This window comes from Barbus barbus (genome assembly GCF_936440315.1).
Source record: "Barbus barbus genome assembly, chromosome: 14".
Taxonomy (NCBI): Eukaryota; Metazoa; Chordata; class Actinopteri; order Cypriniformes; family Cyprinidae; genus Barbus; species Barbus barbus.
Window position 1 is genome coordinate 16,735,527 of NC_136742.1, and position 24,388 is coordinate 16,759,914.

The window sequence follows — 24,388 nt, forward strand, 5'->3', positions numbered from 1 at the left end:
GAACCAAATGCACCGCTCCGCTTTACATATTTTCACTGGTTAAATGCATGTCTCTGATTAAAGCTTGTGCAAGCGCCAAGGGTTAGTCACTCACCGAGAGCTGACTAAACCAAAAATCACAGTCATTGATCTTTCTTAAAAAAAAAAAACATGCAGAACGACTTATCACATGAGGAAAGTCAAAATCACACACACCCAAATATGATAAGATTAGACTCACAGATGCTCTAATTCTGAAAAAATAAATAAATATATATATATACATATACATACAGTATTCATATATTACACCTTTCTTTTTATATAAAAATACAGAACAACTGTATTTCATTTTAAGTTTCATTTTACATTTTTAAAATCTACTTGGCTCAAAAATCTCCTCCTCACTTCTACTGATCTTCTGATTCCGATGGATGCGATGTTTTGCATGCCTGCTTTCTAAGATGGTGAGTGATGAGGATAAATGGGAATGAAGGCAGAGAGAGAGAGAGAGATAGGCTTGTATGCGATGTTTTATTTGGCCTGAACGCTGCAATCAGTGGCAGGGAGAGGGACACATCTGCAAAAGCCTGGACATGCTCCGCTCCAGCCAAATTGGCATCAAAGCGAGTGAGAGAGGTAGAGAAAATGAGAGAGAGACAGATGAGAGATTGAAGGGTAAGAGAGAACTGCTCTTGTTCAACAAACACTCCAATTCCGCTTGTAGCCAGAGAAAATATGAAATGAAAAACAGAGGAGGCTGCCTGATCTTAAAAACCAAACAAAGAAAATACTTTTTCCTTCCACAAAGAGGCCAAATTATTTTCCAACCTACAGTGTGGACCCCGCACTTGCCTCTCTCTCTCTTTTTAATGACCCCTTGTTATCCTGCTAGTGATGGAGAGAACATTTGCTTAGGATGCTTATTGTCACCAACACGCCACACAGATATACGGTGGCACTCGTTCAGGTTGTGTTTAACATATCTGCACACTTACATGCCATATAGGCACTCATTCAGCCGGAAAAAACACCTGGCAACAAACAGATACATACCAAACAATGTTTCCGCTCAGTGTGTGTGTGTGTGCTCAGCTGGATCCAGAAAAACCTTGCTAATATTAGTTCTGGTTATTTCTTTAACCATTTAAACAGAGGGTTACAGATTCAATAACACTTGCCTGTTTTTGTTTGTTTTTTGATTTTTGTGTCATAGGAACATATAAAACATCTTAAAGGCAAAAATTATTATTATTATCAAGATTACATTTTTACAATCAAATTCCTTTAATATGTTTCTAATAATAATGATGCTGATTAAGTCATAAACATTTTGAATTTGCAATTTGAAGGCAAAATAGGATCTTAATATATTATTGTATTTAACTAGGATAATAATACTAATACTAATAATAACAATAATAATGATGATGATGATCATCATCTTAATATTTCTTCTTCTTCTTCTTATCAAGATTAGATTTTTTTCAATCAAATTCCTTTAATATGTTTCTAATATTAATGATGATGATTAATAATAATGATAATTACAAATTATTTTTTATTGTGATTAACAATAATTTGTTATTATTATTATTATTATTATTAATATTTGTAATGAAACATTAAATTAATTTCATTGTAAAATAGGATCTTGCTTTATTAGTAAACAAGGATTTGAATATAATAATACAATAATAATAATAACTATTATTATTAAAATGGCAGTTTTGAAAATATTTTTTTATTTTTACACATAGCATTGGGTTCTCTGGATCTCAACTGAACATGCGTAAATCACAAAATCGTACAACTCCTCATGTATCAAACATGGATGAAAAGAGACATTAAGTTACAAATCCATCCAAATCCACAGGAAAGGCCATACCAAGCATCCCATGTGGTATGTGCTCTTAGTTTGCATTCTTCAGTTGTATGAGCACGATCAAAGAGAGAACTGCTGTTATTGGCTGTGTTTTGTGATTGACCGTGTCGCGTCACACCCTACTTTCATGTTCGGTGTGAACAGACAAATTGCATGTGAGCAGAATCCTTGTTATTAGAGTTGAAAAATGGATGACTCAACATTACAACTGGCTTGTTTAGAGATGCGTCTGGTTTTGTTCTTCTGCTCTGCGGTGAACAGACTTTGATGGAGGTCATCTTAACTAATATTAAACTAATTCCAGACACGCTCACACACCAGCACCAGCTGTTCGTCTGCCACTGCGGCGAAAGTTGCACAAGACTTCTGAGTCATGCGGATCGTGTTTGTTTGCATGTATCTGTCATTGCAGGTGAACAGCCCTATCATTTTTATGTCTCATCTGGACTTGACGTCTTTACAGACGCACAGAACCCAGCGTGAAGGAATCCCTTCTGTGTATGAAAAGCCGCCACATCTTTCTTTTTTAAGCGTGTTTAGACAAAGCCCTTGTCAGTGCTTACAGATGTATTGCCTCCTAAAATTTATTCCAAGCGGTCTTGCTTCTGTTGGCCTGCGTCATTACTGTGCGGCGACGGTCCATCGGATTACAAATAATGAGGCCCAAAAAGACCCACTGCTCTGTTCTGTTAGCGAACAGAAACTTGCGTTGATTGTGATTAATGTCGAGTTGAAATGGAACTAGAAACAAACAGATTTGTTAATGAGGCTTTCCTATTAGAAAAAAAATTACTATGTGAGTTTGTAGTGGTTGGTCAGTAGATCTGTTTTGATCTCACCTGTAATGATGATTTGTTATCAATTACCAGAATGTTTACATTAGTCTCAATGAGATGATGCATGGCCCAATTAACATCTGCCTCTGGGAAACAGACGTTCGAGGGAACCGTACTATGCAGCGGGGCCTGAAAGTTCAAGCTGATTTCAGTGCTTTTATTCTTCTCTTCGGTTTTGTTCTCTCTGGCCTGAGAATAAGGTGATCAGAGAAAGAGCTGATTATTCTCTCTGTCTGAAGAGAAGAGGATTCTAGTATCCATCTGGCTCGCTTTAGTGTGAGAACCTGAGCGCTGCTGACGGATCCTGTACAAGCTAAAACAAAGCTCTCTCTTACTCAGTCGTGGTTTACCAAAACTCTCCTCTTACACCCTTTCCCACTAAATGAGTCAAATCGAAAAACATTTTCGTTTTGAACTCACAAGAAACCTTGAAAATATAATACAGTCCAAAAGTAGAAGTCTAGTAAAAATGTTTTTTTTTTTTTTTTAAATAAATCAATATTTTAACATAAAAAAAATGTATGAAATTAAAATATATTTGTTTTAAGTCACAGGCAATCTTGAAAAAAATACAGTGTATTTCATGTAAATAAACACGACTGATACAATAGAGTACACAAGTCTAAGACAATTAAAATTGTTTGTTTTAATTTTATTTATTAAATCTATTACACAAGTAAAGTTTAAGAGAAATAATATATATATATATATATATATAGTGGGGGAAAAAATTATTTGATCCCCTGCTGTTTTTGTAAGTTTGCCCACTGACAAAGAAATGATCAGTTTATAATTTTAATGGTAGGTTTATTTTCTGGATACAAAATAATCCAGAAAAACGCATTTCAAAAAAGTTATAAACTGATTTGCATTTTAATGAGTGAAATAAGTATTTGACCCCTTCGCAAAACATGACAGTACTTGAAGGCAAAACCCTTGTTGGCAATCACAGAGATCAGACGTTTCTTGTAGTTGGCCACCAGGTTTGCACACATCTCGTGAGGGATTTTGTTCCACTCCTCATTGCAGATCCTCTCCAAGTCATTAAGGTTTCAAGGCTGACGTTAGGCAACTTGAACCTTCTGCTCCCTCCACAGATTTTCTATGGGATTAAGGTCTGTAGACTGGCTAGGCCACTCCAGGACCTTAATGTGCTTCTTCTTAAGCCACTTCTTTGTTGCCTTGGCCGTGTGTTTTGGGTCATTGTCATGCTGGAATACCCATCCATGACCCATTTTCAATGCCCTGGGTCTGACGGTACATGGCCCCGTCCATCGTCCCTTTGATGCGGTGCGGTTCTCCAGTCCCCTTAGCAGAAAAACACCCCAAAGCAGTTGGGGGTTTGGTGCCTTGCTCAAGGGCACCTCAGTCGTGGTATTGAGGGTGGAGAGAGCGCTGGACATTCATTCCCCCCACCTACAATCCCTGCCAGCCCGAGACTCGAACCCGCAACCTTTGGATTACAAGTCCGACTCTCTAACCATTAGGCCACAACTTCCCCGCATTCAGCATTCCTCCTCCTCCAAACACGCCAAATAGCTCGATTTTGGTCTCATCTGACCACAACACTAGGTGAAAGTTAATAATTTCTTTGTCAGTAGGCAAACGTACAAAATCATCAGGGGATCAAATATATATATATATATATATATATATATATATATAAACAGATTAAAATACTTAACATTTATGTTTAATATAATATTTCAGTAATGTATGTGATCTTATTTAATTATATGTGGTCTTTGAAATAAAATAAACGTCAAATGGAATTTTAAAAAACTATTTCAGTCAGTTGCTAAGGCAATATATTTCATTTTAATTTAGTTTAGCTTGATGTGCTAAAAATAACTAAAACTAAAACACAGTGCAGAGATAAAAGAGAGGGCCAGTTGACAATCATCACCCAGGATAGCTGGCCCCTAATCCTATTTTCTGTACTTTTATGAAATGAGAATAACTTTGAACTTTGACCTGTGTGTGGTAGAAAGCTATTAACATACAAGCTCACTGAAATAAATGAGTATGCATATATACAGTTTGTCTGTGTTTTAATTTCTGGATACACAACATTTTGATGTGACGTTACTAGGTTGCATGTGAAAGCCTTATCTTCACTCTCTTCTTCAACTCGCAAAACTGTATTTTTTCCCCTGTCGCTGGTTTTTGCACAGCTTCTGCAAACAGTCGCCGTACCAGTTTTCTATGAGTTTGAGAGGATAGCAAGTGGAAAGTATTGAGACATAAGGGGGGGTGTTAGAGAGGTCTCACGGATCCTTTGAAGTCTGATTAAAGTCTGGAGAATAGCCAGATTCAAAACCTCCAACTTAGATTAAAAAATCTGCTTTTTCCCCCTGGAAAAGATGGACAAAACATAAAAATGCAGAAGTACAGAACGACGCACACATAACAAAGATGTCTTAATTTCCGGTCAAATGAACTCTCTGTCCATATGGAACTAATCAGTATCCGATGCCGTGAATCACTCTTAATGGCGCTGTCTCTAAAAGTGGTCCGCCTAACACAAGCATCATTAATCAAAGTACACATCTTTAAAAAAGAAGCTGCTCTAGTCTGATTTTGGTTTATTGGCTAGAATTACTGTAATCCCTCACTATTAAACCAGACCAATAGCCTTTCAAATTTAAAATCCCTCCCCCTGTCTCAGACTGGGCCAATCGGAACACAAAGACCACCATCACTGTAGCTCTTGTGGCTTTTAAACATACACAGGGTCCTCGTAAATTTCAATAATTAATTTAAAAAAAAATTTCAACTTGTTCATATATCGTGTTCACATCTGTCACCGAGGGTAGGGGTAAAGGGCTTAACCTGTTTACAGTCTGTGATTTTTCTGAAAGAGGAAACACACCTGTCTAGACCACACGGAATCCCCCGTCCTTTCTTTTCTACAGATAGAGAGGAAAGGTCAGAAAAAACAGACAAAGCAACACAAAGGTGGCGGTTTGTGTTTTGTTTTGTTTTAACGGCATGTGAAAGTGGGCGCCTGCTCTTCACTAAAGCAGGGGGAAAATGCTCTATATTTTCACAATTTCAGTTTTTTTCCCTCTGTACTGTCAGGGAAGAAAAATCTCATTCCTCTCAGCAAAGGAAAGTATAAAAGGAACGAGTTCTATAAATAAACCAGAAGGAAACGTAAGAAAGCAACAAAAGAGCAAACAACTGAGCATTTCCCTTGAGTCTGAAATTGTTCTTTTGCACAAATCTGCACAGGTACATTCCACATGGTTGTTAGTACAATATGGTTATGCCAAATGCCCTTGTTTGGTACCATTTACAAATTCAAACGTGGGGCTAAATATTTAACTAAAGTGTCTTGGCTTTCATAACCAGGGCTCAAAAATAAGAGATATTTTATTTCTGTTTAACTTCAGATTTGCACTTGACCCCACTAAAAAAACTAACAACAACAACAAGAACAAAAACGTATCTGTCTGTCTGAAATAGATTAATGTAGATACATTTATTTACATTGTGCTTGTTTTTGGTAAATACATTTCAATTAAAAGTTTCTATCTTTTCTATATCAAAAACAAAAATGCATTTATTGATTTATTAAACATTTTGCTATTTTTGTTGGTTAAAAAACGTTTATTTAAAAGTTATTTTTAATCTTTTCTATATAAAATAAAAAATATATAAACAAATAAAGAAATAAATTTATAGAATTTCAGATTTGCACTTGCCCTGACAATATTTTCATTAGTCCCACTAAAAAAAATAACAACAAGAACAAAAACGTATCTGTCTGTCTGAAATAGATTAATGTAGATACATTTATTTACATTGTGCTTGTTTTTCGGTACATATTTTAATTAAAAGTTTCAATCTTTTCTACGGAGCCCCTAAAGGGACATTGGCAAAAAAATAAAAAATTAAGACTTTCGCGTGCACACGCGATAGTTTCTCGTGCGCACGAGAAAGTCTTCATTTTTTGCCAATGTCCCTTTAGGGGCTCAGTACTTTTCTATATCAAAAACAAACAAAAAAATTATTGATTTATTAACGCGTTTGCTTGTTTTTGGTAAAGAATGTTTATTTACAACTTATTAAACTCTTTTCTATATCAAAAACAATAAATAAATAGATTTATATATTTGTATTTATTTATTAACATATATTCTGCTTATTTTTGCTAAATAATGTTTAATTAAAAGGTTTTAAATATTTCATATATCAAGCAAGCAATAAATAAAAAAATTAATGTATTTATTTAATTACAGTCTGCTTATTTTTGGTATTTAATTTTTAAACTTTATACAGATACATCTAAATAAAATTAATATCGTGAAAAACTGCATTTTCTTTGTAACTTATTTCAAAAAGTGAAACTTTCATATATATTTTAGATTCATTACATGTAAAAGTAAGACATTTCAAAAGTTTTTTTGTTTTAATTTTGACAATTAGAGCTTACAGCTCATGAAAGTCAAAATCCAGTATCTCAGAATATTAGAATATTTCCTAAGATCAATCAAAAAAAAAAGTATTTGCAAAGTAGAAAAGTTCAAGTTTTTAAAGTATGTTAATTTATGCACTCACTACTTGGTTGGGGCTCCTTTAGCACAAATTCCAGCATCAGTGAGGAATGGCATGGAAGCGATCAGCCTGTGGCACTGCTGAGGACCTATTGAGCCTTCAGCTCATCTGGATTGTTGGATCAACTGTTTCTCATCTTTCTCTTGAAAATATCCCATAGATTCCATATGGGGTTCAGGTCAGGCATTTTGGCTGGCCAATCAAGCACAGTAATATGGTCAGCAAACCATTTGGAAGTGGGTTTGGCACTGTGGGCAGGTGCTAAAGTCCTGCTGGAAAAGGAAATCAGCATCTCCATAAAGCTTGTCAGCAGATGGAAGCAGAAAGTGCTCCAAAATCTCCTGGTAGATGGCTGCATTGACTCTGGACTTGATAAAACACAATGGACCAGGAAAAACACCAGCAGACGTCACGGCACCCCAAATCATCACTGACTTCGGAAACTTCACACTGGACTTCAAACAGATTGGGTTCTGTGCCTTTCCAGTCTTCCTCCATGCTCCTGACCTTGATTTCCAAATTAAATGCAAAATTTTAATTTATCTGAAAAGAGGACTTTGGACCACTGAGCAACAGTCCAGTACTTTTTCTCCACAGCCCAGGTAAGACGCTTCTGACGTTGTCTCTGGTTCAGAAGTGGCTTGGTAGCCCTTTTCCTGAAGACGTCTGAGCGTGGTGACTCTTGATGCACTGACTCCAGCTTCAGTCCACTCCTTGTGAAGCTCTCCCAAGTGTTTGAATCAGCTTTGCTTGACAGTATTCTCAAGCTTGCGGTCATCCCTGTTGCTTGTGCACCTTTTCCTACCCAATTTCTTCCTTCCAGTCAACTTTACATTTAATATGCTTTGATACAGCACTCTGTGAACAGCCACACCTTTCAGTAATGACCTTCTGTGACTTCAATGATTGTCTTCTGGACCATTGCCAAGTCAGCAGTCTTCCCCATTGTTGTGGTTTCAAAGAACAAGAGATACCCTGAATTTATACTGTAGAGATGTTCGTTTAATGAAACTCAAATATAAATATCCTAATATTTTGAGATACTGGATTTTGACTTTCATGACCTTTGATGATCATCAAAATTAAAACAAAAAACTTTTGAAATGTCTTACTTTACATGTTATGAATGTAAAATATATATGAAAGTTTCACTTTTTGAAATAAGTTACAAAAAATGCAGTTTTTCACGATATACTATTTTTTTTAGATGTACCTATACACACACAAACACCCTTTTGGGGGGTGTGTGACAATTTCCTCAACTGGCTCGAAACACTCTCGCACTGGCTCCGGGCTATCAGACCTTCCTTATTGCCGAGCCATGATAACTAATCCAAAAGGATACAAATGGACACAAAAAGATAAAGAAAAGCCTCCTGGCCCATATCATAAGTGACAGAGATGATTTTAATTGTGGCGATACAAAGCTTGTCCTAAACAAAAGCAGCAAGCCTTCCTGTCCACTGCAATGATAGAACACCTGCTGTTGGATAAGACAGAAATAAGTTTTTCAAAGCTGATGGTCACTATCAGCCATCCCAGCATCCTCTCTGCCTCCTGTTACCCTTTTTTTTACGGTGTCCGGTCCAGCTGTGTTCCCCATCTGTCTGCCGAATAGATTCCTCTCACTCAGTCTGTGGATGCTGTAATCTTTTTATTGTTGTTTTATACTATAAACATTAAAAGCCAGGAGAGCAGATGGCCCTCATATCGTCCTGCAGCTTTGATGAAAAGGCACCAGAGCAATATGGCTGAGAGGCAGAGTGTGAGTGTCTGTGTGTGTTACCGTCACATATAGCTTACAGAAACCAGCAGGTGTGAGAGATGAAAAAAAGTTACGCTTACGAAACAGCTAAAAGTTGTCAAAAAAGTTGATGATTCTGTGCAGATGCCAATTGTGGAACAAATGTTTCTTTTTTTTTCGATTTTATTCTAGTGAACGTTTATATTCTCCTTCACTTATTCCCATGCCAAAAGTAGCTAGACTAAAACTCATTAGAATTTCTTTGGCTAATGGAGAGAATAGGAGGAGGTGCGAACAGGAAGGGATGAAGACATAATTAGTTTCCTTCTCCACAGGAGACGGTGCGTTGATGAGACAATGAACAACAGAATAATGAGGAAAAGGAGAACTTTTCCATCATCTTCTGGCCTTTAATCAAGTAAAAAAAGGGCCAGTCCCTAAAAAAGGGATGCTATGATGTTTTATAATATTACGATTAGACTGATTTAAATCAATAACAAAAAAGTCTCAAATACAATTTTCATACTGTGCAATATAATGTACCATGACTGATTTGAATGTTTACATTTTTTTATTTATCTGCAAAAAATAGTATTATATTTAAATATTATCCATAACATGAAAAATAATGATTAGCTTATTGGTACAAGACAGATTTTTAATATGGGCGCATATCTAAAATAAGTAAATAATTTGGTAACACTTTACATTAAGGTGTCATTTGTTAACATTAGATAATGTATTAACTAACATGAACAAACAATAAACAATGCATTTATTACACTATTTATTAATCTTTGTTAATGTTAGTTAATGAAAATACAGGTGTTCATTGTTTATTCATGTTAGTTCACAGTGCATTAACTAATGTTAACAAACTAAATTGACCAATCAGAGTCAAGAATTCCAGACAACCATTAAATATAAGGATCCTTTCCTTACTTATCACCAAAATGTGTGTATATGTCTGATTCCTTGAGTGTTTGACAAGCTTGACAAGGCTGTTCTAAAGTAGTATGATATCAGACGTGCCCGTCCGCTGTTCCGTTTGGCACACAGATTCGTGCTTGTCACACAGGCAAAAGACAGGGTTAAAGAATTTGCCTCTCTACAGCTGTATTTCACATTCAAGCACACACACACACACACACACACACTTTAAATGCACATGCACGCAATTTCTTTCTCATAGTCACACATTTTAAGTGTGAGCCGTTAAGGCGATGAGTTTGTTCTTGAGTGTGGTAGGTTGCGGCAGCTGGTCTCGGGCACCGCTGACACATATCTCAATTCAGTCACAAACTACCACAGTAACTCCCTATGATTCAACCCTTCTGCAGCAGGAAATGAAACACTCTAACCTCAGAACAGGCTAACACAAGGACACATGCTGCATGTAAACAGGAGGACAGAGTGGCACAGGTGCGTTTGTTTGTATTTGTGACTGTGTGCATGTGTGAATTTTTCCAAATAATTTGTCAGGTTGAAGCTGTGGACTAACAGTTAAAACACGTGTCCTGACATGTTGGTTGTGTCCAAAAGTCCAATAGTATAATGATTTTTTTTTTTTTAAGTAGAAATGGAGTCATAAATTATAATTATAATATAAATCCATTATATGTTTCTACTTGCTATTGTTATTTCCTATGTCACATTGTGTTTTAAAAAGGTCATTGGATGCCCTTTTTGCACAAGTTGATATGATTATTTAGGGTCTTAATTAAAAGTCTATAACATTAAATTTCTCAATGGTAGTGTAAAAAACACCTTTTTTGCCCTGTCAAACTCAGCTCTGTTTTCATCAAGCCGTTTTTTAGTCCATGTAGCTTTAAATGCTAATGAGCTCTGCTAACCCCGCTCCCTATTTTCCGTGGTGTGGCGAGCAGACTGTAAACTTCAGCAGCGAAACTGGCTAACTAGCACATTATTAGGAAAGGCGATTTGCAAAGATTCATAAAAAACCCTTACACTGACTTCTTCTGTAGGTGAGGCTGCATCATGAATGATTCGCGCAAACATAGACGCATTTAGGCAGATCGGGGACCGGCGCATTCCCTTCAAAATGAAAGTAACGTTAATCCTCTGTGTCTTCAGCGGCTCAGATGTTAGGAGTAAATGACAACTGCTATGTTCATTACTACAGCCAACAACAAAACACTTAATCAAAGACATTCTTGTCTTCCCCTGCTCCGGAGTCGACACAATGGCGGACTGTTATAGCTCACTCAGGGCGGGTCTAAGGTAAGACAGCTGTGTCAATCAACTCTCGTGGGAGCGGCCTGTACAGAACTACGTCATCCTGACAGGGACCTCAAAACAGCCTGATTTGAGAAAGGAGATTTTAATATACCGGATTAAAAAAAACAAAAAAAACATGGATTTTTATCATTATAGGATGGATGTGAACACTCATTATAGGATGGATGTGTACACACATTTCCAACACACATTTATGTTCAAACAACTTGAAAAGTGAATTTTGCTTCCGATGACTCCTTTAACAATTTTTTTTCTTTCTTTTTTTATAATGGATATAGATATCTATATAAATGTAATATTATTTTATATAAAATAAGATACACATTACCTCTTGTACTCCATCTTCATGCTAGAAAAACATGTGCTAGTACCCTATTCAGAAGTGCCTGACTGCTTCTGGGTTTAAAATATCCTCATAACCTCCTTATATCAGACTCATTGTGAGCTGAAACAGTTTTCTCAAAGCCTCTATGAATTATCCAGTCAGAATGTTCAATTAACTCCTGTCAGTTAGAACTGGCCATTAACAACCACCCGCCACGAAGGCCACCAGCATTATGTGACGCTTCCATTTTTGTTCCAATTTATATTTCTCTGCTGATGGCACATCTGAGGACGTTCAGGTGAAAAGTCTCAGAAAGTTCAGAAGGTGGTGACAATTACAAGGAGACTAAAGGCCACCAACTTTGATGCATGGTAGGCACCTGGAACTCGAAAAAGATTGATGCTAATTTGGAAAGTGTCTGATACTCGTTTGCTCAGATAGAGACAACGTATTTGATGGCAAAAGCAAGGGATAAAAGAGGTGGGGGGGGGGGGGGGGGGGGCTTTGTCTGAAATCTTTGTTGCTTGCCTCACAGGAATCTAAATAATTGAGCGAGTTGGTATCCGCTCATCTGACAGAGAGAAAAGATGACTTTGAGCAAGAGGGTGGTGGAAGGAAAGTTTGAATAAGAGGCACAGAAAATGAAGTGAACCTAAATACATTCAAGTTATGCTTTTCATACCTGCATCAGTCCCTAACTGAAAAAAGTATGAAAAATTAGTCTTTTTTTTTTTACTTTAAATGCTAGTAAATTAGTACTAAGAAACAGCAAGTAACACAATGTAATTTTGAAGCAGAAAGACAAATAGCTTTTCTTGTAAAAAATATATATTCTCTGTGCATACAAAACAAATAGGGGGTTTCAATTTAACTGTAAAAATGGACCAGCAAAATATGTATTTACTTCACTTTTTTTATAATTTAATTTTTTTAAGCTTTTTTTATCTATTTAATCAAAATATAAATTTAACTAGTATTTTAAAATTGCTTTTAAAGCCCTAAATTAACATAATGCTGTTGCAAATTAGTATTATAAGTACTTTTAAGTATGGTTCATCTGGCAAACCTCTGAACAGCCAGTTGCAATTGACTCCACTTGTTGGACGCTAGAAAGTCCTGCTCACATTCAGTCCAACAGGTCCCTTCAAGGTGGTTGGCAAACTTCCCCTCCATCCCCTCACTCATGCTGAGAGACAAGTGTAGATCTCCCTTTCTTTTTCTCTGTCTGTCTCTCTCACTTCCGTGACAGTGGCCAGTTTAGAAGGACACACTGGAGCAGTGGCTGCTGGGAGTCTGCAGTCAGTCAAGCAGAGAAGATTCTGGGGGATTTGGGGGGCTTCGTTTGCCAGCAATAAAAGACTTGCAACAGGATCCTCACTGAGATTAATGACCTAGATAGGCCACCGCAATGCCATTTAAATGGGAAAGTAATTAAAGTGCACCTTCCATGAAAATTATTCATTGCTGACGGATTGGGTGACGGACGAATCGCGAGGCATTCCGCACAATGCCACAGGTTAAGTGCCCAGAGTAAGGCCACTGAGGCCACTGTGAGCCAGACCACCAGCGATTTAACCACAGCTGTTGAATTGTAGCGACCGGTCCAGCTCTTATCAAATTACCACAGATGGAATTACCAAAAGAGGAAAGACAGAAAGAGAGAAAGAGAGAGAGTGGCTAGGGAGAGAGAGAGAAAGGCCTCTCAGGTAACATAAAATGGCATACAAATGCTACAAAAGAGGCTTGAGGGATCCGTTTAACAAGAAAATTACACCACCTAGCACTGGCCGACTGGGAATCCCGGGAATCAATCAATCCATTCTGTTTAACGTCCCTGCCACAGATTAGGATTTTGCAGAGATCAATCAATGGATTTATTGTTCCCCAAAGTGTGATTCTTCTCAGGGGTATTGAACGGGATCCATTTTGCAGTGATAACGTGTCGAAAAAGCAGCCGTATTAATTACGAGAGAAATACCGGGAGGATCGTCTTTCAGTCTGGGGCATGTGAATACTTTTCCGCACTTTATAACGCTTGGAGCGACACATTTGGACGTCGCCTGAAGCTTGCAGAACAAAACAAGCTCGTTTGGGTTCTCAGAGTTCAGCTTCATTTGAAGTATTACAGTGTTTATTAGAAATGACTTATCTGTGGACATCATTATTATTTAAAATCAATGCGCCTTCGTAATCTTTAATCAAAAACATACAATATGCCACTTACTTGAGATCACAGCAAATAGTAAACGACAATGATCCAGTCAATTCCTTACCAAATAATCACCTAATATTTTCTAGTTCGAGAAGCTGTATGTCACATTAGGAAAGAAAAGATCACAGTTGCAGTTGTTGTTTTTTTTTCTGACTGTAAAACATGTGGAGCGACAAAACAGTTCCTGCTAATGCGACCACATTGCCCTGAACAAGAGAGAACATTTTCTGTTATTTACTTCAGTCGTGCAGCTCGAAACACAAAGGTTCTTGAGATCAAAGTATGGTGCGAGCTACAGAGCGTTTCTCGTCGAGAGATGAGAGGAAATAACCTGACTGGAATCTAGAAGCATTGGAAAAACTGGGCTACGTATGGAATCCATGTGCCTCAACCAATAAAATTTCTTATTTAAAGCCATTTCCCCTCTAAGGCAGAAGATAAGAGCAGCATAGCGGAGTACAGGGTTAATGTGCTTCCCTATCAAACACTTAAACAACTTTGCAACATCCTAGACAGAGTGGGCCACAGTCAGAGGGAGCTATCAGCGGGCAACATGCACATCGTGCTCTTCTGACATTTAACCTAAGCATTAAAAATCCATTTCCACAGCTTCTCGCCTTCCCTCGCTTTGATTCTGTTTACCGCGCATGCTGTTTGCATCTAAAACGCGCGTCTCACATCTGGCTGCTGAATTCTGTGGCGTGGAAAGGGCTGTTCGGTGCCTGATTCCACACTGTTTTCCTCCGAAGGACTCTCCTGAATAAATATTAATGGTTATTCTTTGAGCTATTTCCGCTCAAGAGCATTGGGAAGAGCAATGGGTGTTGTTTAGACAGACACATAGAGAGATGAAGCGAGTGAAGGAAAGGGATAGAGAGAGAGAGAGAGAGAGAGAGAGAGAGAGACGCATCCGAGGGCATCTCTACAGAGATGTCAAGTGACAATAGAATGCTGATTGAAATGCTCTTCACCAAACTTCCCATGCAGTCCTCTAGAAAGAGGAAAAAAGGAATTGCCATTAAAGAGAGAGAGAATTCACGTGCGTCTGCAGGGGGATGGCAAGGGCCGTCAATGGAGAAAAAAAAAAAAGAGCATAAAAAAAAAAATGATGATGATGAACCTGCCGATACAGAAGCAGTCGCTATTTAAAACCATTTCATGGCGAGCAGGGAGGTAATTAGGCTTTGGAGGAACAATGAGTACTCCGAGTAGCCCCTCTCTCATACGGACACATCCCTTCTTCTGCTCTCTTTTTGCTGCTTATTGTGTCGCTCAGTAGTGGAAGGATAATTAAAGAGAGGACTCCTGATTTCCTCATCAGATGCATAGCCATCTGGATTCTGGCTCCGCACCTTTGCTTTCTGCTGTCCTTACCGTTTCTACTCCTACGCTTGGTGCCTGAAGCGCCGACTTATTCTCATGCAGATGGAGATGAGAGATGAGAACACCCCCCCCGTTTCATCCATCCCTTGTTTTCTCTCTGCCTTGTCTTTGTTTGGTGCTTTTCTGCTGTTAAAGGTATAGCTCAATATAACATTAAAAAGTTCAGGGTCGGTACTTTATTTATTTTTTTAAGTTTTTGAAAAGTCTCTCCGCTCACTAACAGTAAATATTAACTCAGTAAAATCATTACAGTTTAAAATAGCTTTTCTATTTTAATATATTTTAAATGTATTTATTCTGTCGATGACAAAGCTGAATTTTCAGCAGCCTTCAGTGTCACGCGATACTTCATTCTAATAAGCTGATTCCGTGCTCAAGAAACATTTCTTATTATTATCAATGTTGAAAACATTTGTAATGTTGCTTAATATTTTTGTGGAATCCATGATACATTTTTTCATGATTCTTTAAAGAATAGTAAAAAAGTTAAAAAAAGAACAGCATTTATAATGAAACAGATTTTCCTTTTTTTATATTATAAATGTGTTTACTGTCACTTTTGATCAATTTAATGTGTTTTTGCGGTTCATTTCTTTAAAAAAATGATAAATAAATAAATTTTAAAAACATAATGACCCCAAACGTTTGAACATGTAATATAATACATTTTTATCATATTCATCAGCAGAGGTGGGAAGGGTAGTTTTATTTTGACTGTTTTATTTAAGAATAATACGAACAGATTTATTTTTTATTATTATTTTAAAGATTTATATTTGGCATTTTCGCCTTTATTATGATTGAACAGATCAGAGCTGACAGGAAGTGAAGTGGGAGTGGGAACGGGAAAGGTCCTGGAGTTGGGATTCTCTCTCTATCGGCACGCTGCCCACAAGGCTAAAACTAATGAATCTAAAAAAAAAAAAAAAAGTAGTATTTATTAATGTGCATTAGATTCTTCACCTTTCCATTCTCTCTCTTTATACTCTTTCTGGTATCCTTCCCCAGGTAATAAGACTTGGGAAGAGCTTAAAAGATGCCATTTTTTTCTACTCTGAAGGCCTTGATAAAGTCATCAGTGTTAATGAGTGTCCTGCTCTGTCTGACCGGCCGGTAGCTTATTGTTTCAGGAAGCTCCATTCCCGCCCATTATGAGGTAGTTATCCATTGCAGTGGTAACCCAGGGGTAAAATTGTGCCTGTAAGGCTCCAGCGAGCAGAGAATTGAGCATGCTCAGATAGGGTTAAATTTTCCATCTCGGCTCTAAACAAGGGGCTGATTGTCCAGGGCTCCTATCGGTTTGCCATAACAGTGAGCCTGTTGTATTCAAATGGAGCCTGTGCTTAATTATTAAAGGTGAATCTTTAAATATATGAGTAATTGAGTGGGCAACCGTTTTATTTTCATTCAAATGTGGATACATGCAAAGCTAGACTCAAGGATGTGCAGTTGATTTGTCCATTTGGTAGTCCTGTATAATTAGACAGATTTGCCTGACCACAATCAGACGCATTTTTTAGAGGGACTTAGAAGATGGATTCTTGTATTCAAAATCAGATGAATGAAGCACAAAGAAATGTTCATTTAAATTCTGTTGCTAATGATAAAATATCAAAACTAAAAGAAAAAGGAGAAAATCCTAAACGAGCCAACCTCACTAAAGCTACATTCATATGTGGTTTGCAATCCAATTCAAATCGTATTCTTGGAAATCCGTTTTAGTCTGACCGGTCAGATCGGATTTAGCGTAGCTTTTTTACGTTCTCAAGCCACGTAAAACATAAACACATCAGAAGTTTTTGCAGAAACAAGCTTGTTGTTGTGAACTGCAAGTCAAGTGGGAACAGACATTATACTGCTAGTATACACACTTTTTTGAGTGTTGAAACCAGCAAAAACGGCAGCACGGAATAAAGTCACACATTCCAGCTTCCTTCGTTTCTGCCACTGCCTCATAAAACAAAATATAATCCAGAGTGACGGCAACATATTGTCATGTTGTTAGACAACATCTATATTGCAAACTGTATTGCTGTTTTTGTTGTTTTTAGCATGGGCATAACAACACAACAGCATTGCCATAGAAACCAACGCACATTCCGTAAAACAAAAGAGCACTTATGGACACACAAATCAGATATGAACAGTTGCGATACACTGTGTGGACAGTCAGTTATTCAAATCAGATTCCATCCAGATTCGCACAAAATCGGATTTGGGCTGACAGTCCGAACATGACTAACCTGTCATTGGAGGACTAGTTGAATTGTCAACCACAGAGACCCATTCCTTGCTAGAATCTATTCACATTCAAATGGGAAATTTTTATTCTGTCCTCCATTTTTGGCCTACTAGTTTGAAAGACATGAAAAATGAAACCGGTAATACTGGCACTACAGAAAACAGGGCTTTACTAATATATTTTCTCAATCTGACAATAACTAATGACTAAATATTGCCCAGGGTGGCTGGTGTAATTGTCTGTTGTCAGTATGCCAGACATAATTACGGCCGGCTCTCACTTTGAGACAAGGGTCTTTTCCCCCACTCTCTCTGTCCCTTATCTCGCTTTCTCTCTCTGCTCCTATCCTACCAAGGTGTCCGTGTGTCCTTGTGGCTCCTTACTCCAGCGAGTGTCTCTGTCACGATCCCTGTCATGAAACATACATCATCCCCTCTCCCCTTCCTCCTCAGCTCTGTTCCTCCCTCATTTTACTGGCTGCAGGTCATTATCGCCTCTCCCTCTGTGTCTCTTCCCTCATCTCTCTGTGAACACGTGCATGCATGAGCTGCTTGTGTTATCCTGTCACTGACCTTGTTTTGTTTGCAAACCATAAAAACAACAAAAATGCAAATGAGAGCTTGAGTTTTGAATGCAGGTGGTGAAACACTATGGATGTACAAAACTACACACTGTCAGAATCAACGAGTCTGTAAATTACCTGAATGACTGGATGACTAATTGGTCTAGATTAAAAAGAACCTTTTTTGTATTTCTTTGACAGTGTTTACATTAAACACATGCTTGCATTCCAAAACAGCTGAACTAAGCACAACACAATGGAACAGGAAGCAGGATTCTCGAGACACAACACAACAGACAAAAATATCTGTCTTGAAGATCTTAGGTGCTTTACTTAGCATGGTGTCTAGATAAGAATAACATATAATAATCTAGATAAAGAGAAAATGGACTACATATTTAATATTATATATTTTGTAGACAAAAAGAGATAAACTTGACAACATACCCATAGTGAAAAATAAATATACTACAATGTATTTAATTAAATATACTAAACTGGTATACTTAAAGTCTGCTAAATTAGAAAAACTCATTTTGTGCTTAATGCACATTATATGGGGAAGAAGTAGTGCTGACTGGAATGGTCATAGCAGAAGCTTGGTTTTGTGCTCAGTGACCCATTTTTGTGTTGTTTTTGAGGTTTGTGTTTGGATTATTGTCCGGTTGGAAGATACAAACCTGGCCCATTATAAAATTTCTAACAGAGTCAGTCACTTGTTGATTTTTTATCTGTTGCTATTTGATAGAATCAATGATGCCATGTGTCTAAACAAGATGTCCAGGACCTCCAGCAGATATATAGGCCCACAACATCAAAAATGCAGCAGTATATTTCATTGTACACATGGGGTACTTTTTTATCCCTGTGTTCCCCAAACCCATCTTGAGTGTTTGCTGTTAAAAAGCTAATTTTTTAGTTTCATCTGACCATAGAAGCCAGTTCCATTTGAAGTTCCAGTTGTGTCTGATAACTGAATATGCTGGAGATTGTTTTTGGATGACACCGAGACTCAACTATTTTCTGCAATTCTCCAGCTGTGGTCCTTGGAGAGTCTTTAGGCACTCAAACTCTCCTTCTCACCATGCATTAGGACGATATAGACACATGTCCTCTTGCCCTGATGGTGGAAATGGGAATTTTCACTGCTCTACCTCTTTTCTTAAAGCCACTTCACTAATTTGTGAAGCTCAATTATCTTTTGCTGCACATCAGAAATATATTCTTTGTTTTTTCTCATTGTGATGGATGATTAAGGGAATTTGGGCTTTGTTTTCCCTCCTATTTATATTTCTGTGAAACAGGAAGCCATAGCTGGATAATTTCATGTTCATATTCACCCTGGAGTGCTCAAAATTGTGAATATGAATGGGAGTAAACTTCAGAGATATTTTACTCATAAGAATTTCGAGGGGTGCCAATAATTGTGTCAAACGTGTATCTGAGAAAAACTTTTATTTCATAATGATATCCCCCCCCATTTCAAATTCTTATTATCCAATGATAGGTTAGATTTTTGTGATTTTTTTTTATAAAAGATCAAAAGGATTAACAATGCAGATTAATTTTCACAGCCTTCTTTGCTCATATTTACCAAGTGTGCTGATATTTTTGGCCATGACTGTATATTTATTAAAGATCATACAATCCTCATCAACAGTGACATTACAACACATTTTAGGCTTAATATTAAGAAATGTGCATTGTGTACAAGTAGTACTCCAAATAAAGTTTAAATATAACTTTTATATCAGTCTCGAGCGATACATCAATAAATGTTAGTAGATTTGAACTAAGTATGAAATAAATGCATTTTAAATATATTACTTTTTTAGTTGGGTATTCATGTCTAGATATAATTATACTAATTTTCTACATAAAACATCTAGATAAACTAGTCAACATATGTCTAGATAAAATTTATATTTATTTATATTTCTAATATTATATATTATATTATAGATTTAAAATTTAGACATACATAAAAATCCATATAACCTAATCAACAATATGTCTAGATAAAAATATTATATATTATCTAGATGAAAAAGTCAGCTTCACTAATCAACTAGTCAGTTGTTGGATGACACAGTGGGATCTCTTTTCTAAACAACAAGACTCACAACAAAACAGTCAAATATTGTATGTGTGAACATACAACAACACTGCAGTCTATGCGCTAGTAGCTGAAGCACGGTGCTAAGCTATCACTGTCTACTAACCTCTTGTTAATGACCAGAACCAGTATGCATTTGAAGGCAAATTGTATTTCATGGATGCTTGGGCATGAAAGAGAAATCTTGTTTTGCAGATCCATAAAAAATAGTTCATTAAAAAAACATGCATTTCTGTAGCATGTGCAGTCTCAGAAACAGCTCTTAAATTATGGCCAACTCCCGAGAGAGCGAGCGTGAGAGAAAGAGAGAAAGAGGGAGAGCCAAAGACAAGCAACCACTCGTCGAGCTAATAATTTTTGTGGCCATGACTTCAGCACCAATGCAAGCATTTGCCACCCATTTAATTTCAGGGGATAAAGTGAAAGCTCATATCATTTATCAAGAATTCAACAAAGAGTCTTGCGGAAATGTCAACCATGGCGACTGTAAGTGATATTTAAAGGTGACGGTTCTTCTGGCAGACAATAAAAACTAAAGGGGAAACAAGAGAGGTATTCTTGTGCGTGACTTCTATTATTTATCATCTGTTGTTGTTCACCACAGTATAGTCGTCACAAAACCACAAATTATGAACTGCAGGAACACGGTTGCCAGATAATTAGTTAAATTATCCCAACGGCGGTAAGTACAGAAACGTGAATACAATAGTTGAAATTATACAGCCTCGAGTTGAGAGTGCCGTCCAACCAAGCAACACGAAAAACGCACCAAGAGCACATCAGAATGGTGTCAAGCCGAATAGCCACTGAAGTCCAAACCTCTTACCTGCTTGACTGGTTGCGATGCTGACGGCCGCAAACAGTCGCTGGGTACGGCTAAGGTCGGACACGCCGTTCACAGCCTCGACCTCAAAGGTGTAGTTTGCGTGAGCTAACAGGTCGGTGATGGTGACGTAGGTGTCCGTTAATCCACTCTGCTGTGGCGAGAAGCCAACATTGCTCCCGCAAGGAAAGCACTCTTCCGGCTCCCAGGTGCAGCGGCGGCATATAATCCGGTACGTCACGTCGTTCCGGCCGCCCGTGTCAGCCGGCGGCGTCCACTCTAGGCTGACGGTGGTGTGGTTGATGTTGTAAAGCAGGTTCTGAGGAGCTGATGGTGGCCCTGTAGTAAGAAAAGAGGGGGATGCTTAGATAAACATGTGACTTATATCTAATAGCATTCTAGTCTTTTCTCGAGACAAAAACACCATGAAAATATGAGAAATCTGGGCCCTTGGCAAATCCTGACATGCAATTATACCGTAACCTAGATACATAGAGATGTTATGCTGAAGAATGCTGGGGAGTTGAACTTGAGCACTGCCAAGGTCGATGTAGACCAGGGATGTAGCAAAACAATGAAACGGTGCACAACAAGATACAGTTTCAAGGTAGAAAACCTTGAGAAAAGACCGCCTTGGTACTCATCTACTCGGTAGCGTTTCATTACTGAGCCAGGGAGTTATGAGTTTCCTGTGGAAAGAAAAGAGGTGATACAATTGGCAAATCACTTTCTTTTTTTTGATTGCCAGGGTGACAGGGAGTCTAAGCCATGGAAGACAGGGAGTCTTCCAGAATTTAAGAGTCTGATCATGAGCGAGTTGTCGCCCCGACACTAGCAACAGAGCAGGATTCCGCTCAGACTACAATAACCAGCTCACAGACGGATGACCACAGTGGAAAACAACCCATCATCCCCTAATCCCCGCCAGTGCCAAGGAATCTGGCACGTCTCATAAAGCAATGATTTATACTTTGCTACTTTTATCCAACCACCAAGCCCTTGCTTTTATCACTCTAATGTTTTTATAACAGCACCGTTGCCTGTTCAATATCTCTTTTATTAGAACTTGTCTTTGTGATGGTCTTGCATCATGGGTTTGCCTTTTTGGAGAGGTTCGATTTTTGTACATCAAAGTGAAATAGTGACCCGTATATGTCCTCTGGTGTGGAGCTGAATAGGCATTTTCAATCTGTTCTCTAGGGTAGCTGAGCTCACAAGAGGGATTGTGGGATTGATAACAGAGCAACTGGTGAGCGTTTAAAAAAAAAAAAAGAAATGTTAGCAAGAGGTGAAAATGTTGTCCACCAATGGCATCTCTCATATAGGAATTTAAAATCTACTGATAGTTTTTATAGTTTTTTTTTCTTTTTGTAGTTTACAGATTATTTATAAAAACAGCTGTTCACAAAAAATAAAAATAATATAATAATTAGATTTCAAATGCTATTTGCAAGCTTTGGGCAATATTACACCTATGCAGTTTTTTTTTGCATAAAAACTAAAATATTAAAACTAAAATCTATCAATCATAATATTTCAATGTTCTGGAGGATAATCGATAAATGGACATTAATAAACTTCAAAATAAATTAATACTATATTAATATATACAATTAATAAATAAAAATAACTTCAAAATATAATGGATAGTATGAAAATGGTATTTTAAGATTTGCTGTTTTAAGACTGATTTTTTAAGATTGCATTGAACTGTATTATTAAATAATTTTAATAATGATTATTTTAAAATAATTCAATTATTTTACGAACAGTTTTAAAGATGAATTTTAAGTGAGTGTTAGAGGAAGGCAAAAGTAATCTAAATGTAAAAGTAGTGTAACTGAATATGAAATATCATCCGATACAGGTAAATTATATACTGTATCTCTAATATGAACAAATAAATGATTTGGTACCAGTATATTTTGCATATACTGTCTGGTTTGCATTTTTACCTAAGTGATGTCGAGGTCATGTGTCGCTTCAAGTCGGGTGTCGCCAATACCGCCTGTCTGCAAAACTGCGGACATTTACTAACAAAACACTCAATGCATATGAATGAGGGGAAAGAGCAAGCATTAGAATTGTGCGAATGGTTAATATGACACTTAAAGTTTGCTCCTCATTAAAGCTAATGGCACACACATCCATCCATATTCATCAAAGTAGGAGGGGAACGAGTGAACGGAGGAGATGAAAGGGCCACCTGTGGCAGGAGAAGTGATGTAGTCCATCTCTCCATCTCTCTCTTCTCTGTATCCATCTCGCAAGCTCCAAGCACAACTTCACCTACTGATGCTAATGATGTCCCTCCTACTCCATTCCCCTCGGGGAGAGCCGAAACACACACACTTATCCTCCTGAGACTTTAGCATTCTATTTCTATGGTTACCTGTAAGAATAATAATAATAACACTAATGGCTCTATTTGGCAGGGCCTTCTCATTCCGCTCGAGTGGCAGAGATCAAGGGATTGTTTATCTTTAAATGGACAGCTGAGACAGGAAGGGACTCAAGTCAAGCTGTGATTGAGCATATCTATTCAAGCAACAAGGTAGCACTGAGATGAATCACTACTGGAGAGGTCCTATTGATTTAATTCTTGCAAAATGTTAAATAAAAGCACTGTAATCTAATAACAATCCATGATGTTGTTCAAATTTCATGATTTGAGGCTTTGTACGAAACTGCCCAGTCCGTTAATCACTTAATGCACAATGTTTTTGTATGAAGGCATGGTGGTTTCAGACGGCTTACAAGGTACCACGCCTGATCTCAATATAGAACAAATTCAAGTTTTAGACATATCAAAGCAAATATTTAAAGCGATAGTTCACCCAAAAATTTTAATTCTGTCATTCATTACTCACGCTCATGTCGTTCATGTCGACCTTTGTTCATCTTCGGAAAACACAAATTAAGATATTTTTGATGAAATCCGAGAGCTTTCTGACCCTGTACAAACAGCAACACAACTACAATGTTCAAGGCCCAGAAAGGTAGTAAGGACATCGTTAAAATAGTCCATGTGACATCAATGGTTCAACCTTAATTTTATGAAGCTACACAAATAATTTGTATGCACATTGAAAACAAAAATAGCAACTTTATTCACCAATTTCTTCTCTTCCGTGTCAGTCGATGTGCGTTCATGACAGAACCATGACGCAAGGTTGAACCACTGATGTCACATGGAAATAATCTTAATTTTGTGTTCCGAAGATGGTCTCCAGCTGAAGGTCTTACAGGTTTGGAACAACATGATTTTCATTTGCATATGGCAAATGCATAATGTACAATTTTTTTAATTATTACAATTAAAATAGTAGAATTTATCTCTTTGTATACATGGAATCACAATCAGAACATCTGGCATTTCTGAAAATATTTTCTTCTCTTTCTTCTTTTTCTTTTTTAAGTCCAGGATGAAAACAATGAGTATAGAATGAAAACGGCTAAAAC

At 37.4% G+C, this 24,388-nt stretch overlaps 1 protein-coding gene across 4 annotated transcripts in view; it reads right to left on the reverse strand.

The window, feature by feature from the left end:
* Window positions 1-24,388, reverse strand: part of LOC306880257 (ephrin type-A receptor 7) — a 78,723-nt gene that overhangs the window by 28,504 nt on the left and 25,831 nt on the right. For all 4 annotated transcript variants that reach the window (XM_079433672.1, XM_079433674.1, XM_079433673.1 and 1 more), the window contains exon 5: window positions 20,930-21,265. In XM_079433672.1, coding sequence (XP_079289798.1) covers window positions 20,930-21,265 — 336 coding nt within the window. The remainder of the gene's footprint in view (window positions 1-20,929; window positions 21,266-24,388) is intronic.